This window comes from Metopolophium dirhodum, chromosome 1 (assembly GCF_019925205.1).
Source record: "Metopolophium dirhodum isolate CAU chromosome 1, ASM1992520v1, whole genome shotgun sequence".
NCBI classification, from domain to species: Eukaryota; Metazoa; Arthropoda; class Insecta; order Hemiptera; family Aphididae; genus Metopolophium; species Metopolophium dirhodum.
The window spans coordinates 117,148,374-117,153,457 of NC_083560.1; the positions used below are offsets into that span (position 1 = coordinate 117,148,374).

The 5,084-nt window shown below is 30.0% G+C and overlaps 1 protein-coding gene across 1 annotated transcript; it reads right to left on the reverse strand.

Moving 5' to 3' along the window:
- Positions 1-4,099: 4,099 nt before the first annotated feature.
- LOC132953118 (uncharacterized) lies at positions 4,100-4,840 on the reverse strand. Its single transcript, XM_061025679.1, has one exon. The coding sequence runs from the start codon at positions 4,838-4,840 to the stop codon at positions 4,100-4,102; it is 741 nt and encodes a 246-aa protein (XP_060881662.1).
- Between the last annotated feature and the right edge of the window lie 244 nt (positions 4,841-5,084).

Genomic DNA, 5,084 nt, shown 5'->3' on the forward strand with positions numbered 1-5,084 from the left:
GATTTTACAATGAAGTGTGTTTTTTTTTAAATTTTTTTTGTGTCTGTCATTACCTTTTAGGACAGTGAAAGTGCTTGGATTTTCTTCAACAGTTACTTTTCTGATAGGAAAGTGAATCTAGTTGGTACTTTGGGGAGTCAAAAGCAAAAAGGTGGATAAGTGGTTGTCGCTCTGCTGTACAGTAGGTTACAAGTGGGTCACTGTAATGGATGGTGTTAAATTTGAATTCAATGATATAATATCATTGTATAAGAAAAACGATTCTGAGCGAAAACGGTCAGTCAGCCTATGATATTACCAAGTATATTTGATGATATTATTGTGAATAAAGTAATTTATATATAACCTATTTACGTGGAGCCTTGTTTTAAATTATCAATCCTTAGCCATAAAAGTTAAACATTTTATACATTTTTAACTACAAAATAATTTAAAAAATTTTTAATTTGATAAATGTTGTCAATATTTAAACTTTAAATGCTTATAAAAAAAAATTGTGCAGGAGCCTTGCATTAAATTTTCACACAACAAATGAAATTTTATTGATATTTATAGAAAAAAAAAACTAAAAAAATTGAAAACTGACAATGTCTGTAAACAGCTCAAAAAGAGTCAAATTATTTTCAAAATTTTATCATGTATAGAAAATGCTAATATAAACATTCAGTGAAATTTTCAAGTATCTACAGTCATTCGTTTTTTAATTACAATAAAATAAGAAAATTGTTACATGAGAAATCGAATAAATATCAAATGTTGTAAAAAATTAAAATTTCAGACGCCCATAAAAATTTAATTTAAGTTTATTGTAGACATTTTTTTTTTGATAAAGGTAGACAAACTTATGAGTAATCTTATATTATATTTTCAAATCTTAGATTTAAAAAGAAAAATTTTTATGAATTCTCAACTCAAAATAATTTGATAATTTTCGTGATTTTTCCGTATTTTGTCAAAATTTGAAATTTAAATGCTTATAAATAAAAACTGTGACTAAGGATTTTTAATTTTTTTCATCTACCTTTGAAACAATAATCTAGGAGCCTTCTATTACATTTTCAAGCTTTTGACAATATCCGTATTGTCAGTTTTCAATTTTTTTAGTTTTTTTTTTCTATAAATATCAATAAAATTTTATCTGTTGAGTAAAAAAGCTTGAAAATGTAATAGAAGGCTCCTGATATATCGTTCTAATAGCAGTTGAAAAATATTAATAATACATAGGCACAATTTTTTTTTATAAGCCTTTAAAGTTCAAATTTTGACAAAATGTATCAAATTTATTATTTAATAATTATTTTGTAGTTAAAAATTAATAAAATGTTCAAATTTTATAGCTAAGGATTGAAAATTGAAAACAAGGCTCCACGTAAATAGGTTATTTATAAATTACTTTATTCACAATAATATCATCAAATATACTTTGTAATATCATAGGCATAGGCGTGCCCAGCTTTGACGCGAGGGTGCAACCTGGCTAAAGCCCCTTAGCCTCCCCCTTTTTGTACAATTTTTGTTAATTTCAAATTCGTTATTATTATAACTAATATGAAAAAAAATGTTGTCCCTATTTCAGATGGCATATAATAGATGTCAGTAGGTAAATAATTAAAATAAAATCATGTATAAATAATAAATATAATATTATATAATATATATGTGGCAGTTACAAAATTTTATAATAATTAAAGTTCTAGTCGCCGTTGTGTATTGTTAAGATGTTTGAACTCTACAATTATGTCTTCTGGATCTAAATCAGATGCCAATTCCTGTTCAACAAATACTAACATCATTGACTCCAATCGATCTTGCGTCATACAACTTCTCAGCTTTGTTTTTACCAGACTTAATTTTGAAAAAGATCTCTCACAAGAGCAACTTGTGACTGGCATTGTTACAAAAAGAGTTAATATTTTGTAAATATTTTGAAAACTATTACATAAATTATTAGTGGACAGATTATTTAACCACTGATAAATAGTTTTGCTAGTTTTACCAATTTCAAATTCTGGTAACGATTATAACAATCTGAGTTCTGCTTCAAGTTCACTGACATTTAAGTTAAACCTATTGGAAAGTAAAATTAAGTCATGTTCATGCAGGTTAAACTGTAATAAATGTCCAATTGCATTTATGTCTCAATGAGTCCACTAAAACCAGATTAAGGTAGTGACCATAACAATGTTTATACTGAATTTGAGGATTTTCAATTTTAATTTTGGCTTGAACACAATTTATTTTGCCAGACAATGTAGCAGCTCCATCAAAACAAACAGCCAAGACAGAACTCCAATCTACATTAATTTCTTTAATTTTTTCAGTTAAACATTGAACTCGCGTCCACTGCATGTAAATGTTGTAAGTCTATAAATATTTCGGTTGGTTTATTTTTCGAAGGATCAAAAAACTTACTACAACAGACATTTGCTCGTGATGGCCCACATCACTTGTTTCATCTGCACATACAGAAATAAGTTTATTTTTTATTTTTGATGAAATTTTACGTTTCATTACCTACATTGTTAATAGATTTCAATAAATCATTTTGGATTAAATTACTGGTATATAGTACATTCTTTTTACCATTATCTATGTGATTTCTTAAAGGTTCATCATACTTTTTAAGAACACTTACAAAGTCTAAAAACATACCTTCACAAACACTGGACTTTTGTTCGTTGTGTCCTCGGAAGGGTTTATCACTTTTAGCTAAACATAGCGTGATGTCAATTAGGCGAACCAATACACTGCGATTATGTACCTAAACGTTCTTTTTCTCTCTGACTAATGGCCATAATTCTTGACTCATCTAATGCAATATCTATTGAATTAGAACTTGAATAATTTATTTTTTCAGTCATGGAGTGAATGTGGGATTTAGATTTTTGATGGTCTTTAAACTTTGTAGTTGCCTTATTCCAATTTTTGAAACCATGACGTGAAAATGTAAAATCTATTTGGCCTTTATTGAGTCCATTAGATGAATTAAATAGTCGACATAGAAAGCAAAATGCTTAATCGACTTTAGGACTATACTCCAACCATTCAAAATTATCAAACCATGATTTATTGAAACTACGTACGGTACTACCAAATTTTGTCCTTGGATACAACTTAAGTTTAGGCTGGAATGATCCACGTTCAACTCTGGACTTCCTTTCAAGTTGATGAATAGGCAATGCATTTGATGGGCCATCAGGATGAATAATATATTCATGATCTTGTTAAAATAACATGGTAAGACATATCAAATTAGGACACTTAAAAAATACCAGGTTAATTTTAAAATATATTACACATAGAATATACATTACATAAGACAAAAAATGTTAATTTCGGTGAAAATTGGTACAGACATTTATTAGAAAGTTGGGGAAGAACCTGATAATATACTGCTCGCATAATCATAAAAACGCATTGCCGTGTCAGTGAGAAAACCATGTCCAGTAAAACCTAAAGTTAATAAATTTTAATATATACAAGTGTTACAATCTAGAACTACCAATAAAATCATTGGATTATTATTATTAGTTAAATAAATTTAATCTACATTAACCAATGAATATTCAAAACAATTTTAAAAACAAATATTAAACACATACCTTTACCTTGAGCACACAACATATTTAAGACTCGTAAAGAAAACATGAATACATAGGTTTAAATGCAAATTAAATACCTGTTGATACTGTTATAGGAGGGAATGTGTATTGATCATCTTAAGTTTTTTATTTGCATGTCCTATAACATTCTCTTTGACTGTTTAGAAAACAGATACAATTAACATTTAAAAGTAAAAATAGTAAAATAAATTGATTTTTATTGAATGTGTATATTACCTGTAGTTGATACACCTGTATTTGGAACAGAACTATAGTCCGCGACATGAGAAGTGCCCGTCACGAACACAGCGGCCGTTTCGCCTCAGTGGTCCATAACGTAATTAAACTAATTGCCGCGTTTTTTTGAATTAAAAATTAATTTACTGAAAATATTTAAATATTTTATAAACCAATAATTTGTTTATTCAAACCAAATAAAAAACATTAAAAACTTAAAACAAATAATACAAATACAAAAATAAATAAAATAAAATATTTTATTCTCTGTTTCCTTCGTCATCATCTTGATCGTCGTCGTCACTCCAGTCACTGTCATCCGGAAGTATGGTAAGAATTATTGGTTCAATCATGGTGTCCCGCATAATTTCTTTTTTGTTGTCTTCAATTTGAATTTCTTCCGCATGTCGGACGCATTTCTTCCAATCATCTACAGTCACTGCATCTAATGCCTCATGTGTTAGACGTTCAATGTCAACCATTTTGAACGTGTTGTTTTTTTTTGCCACTTCACCCTTTACCTGAGCCCAAATTAACTCTATCGGGTTATATTTACAATGATAAGGTGGTAGACGGATTACCTCATGACCCTTTTCCAACGCGATTTCATCCAGCTCGTATTTTTTTTCTCGTGGCATTAGGTTCTTAACTTTTTGACGAAGTTCTGGTAGTGTTTCTAATGGATGAAATTCAACGTTTTTACCCGTTAACCATTGTTGGACGTCGGCTTTTCTCCAATTACTTTTTGGGTATGATTCTTTGAGGGTAGAATGGTATGGCACATTGTCCATTACGATAACGGATGGCTCTTCAAGGTTACTCAACAATTGAATAAACCACTGTTTGAACACTTCACCATTCATTTGGTCGTGGTAATCGATTGTATTTCCGCTGTTACTACGAAATACCAATTTCGACCCTTCAATGAACCCGTAGCGAGCACATCCTGCGTGACATACAATAAGTCGACCTCCTTTACCAGTCGGTACCTTTATACCCATCGAATTGCGTTCTTTTTGCCAAATAAGCGTGCGTGAATGGTTTTGGTTTACCCACGTTTCATCGAGGTATACAACAGGCCGATCGTCTTTATTTTTTCGCAGCATACATATTTGCCTCAGAAATTTACACCGAAGTGCGACAATATCGTTCCTCTCCATTAAAAACAAACGACTATCGTTGCATTTTTTGTAACTAAATTTTAAATTTTTGAGGAGCCTTTGCATCGATCGAACCCACCCGGTA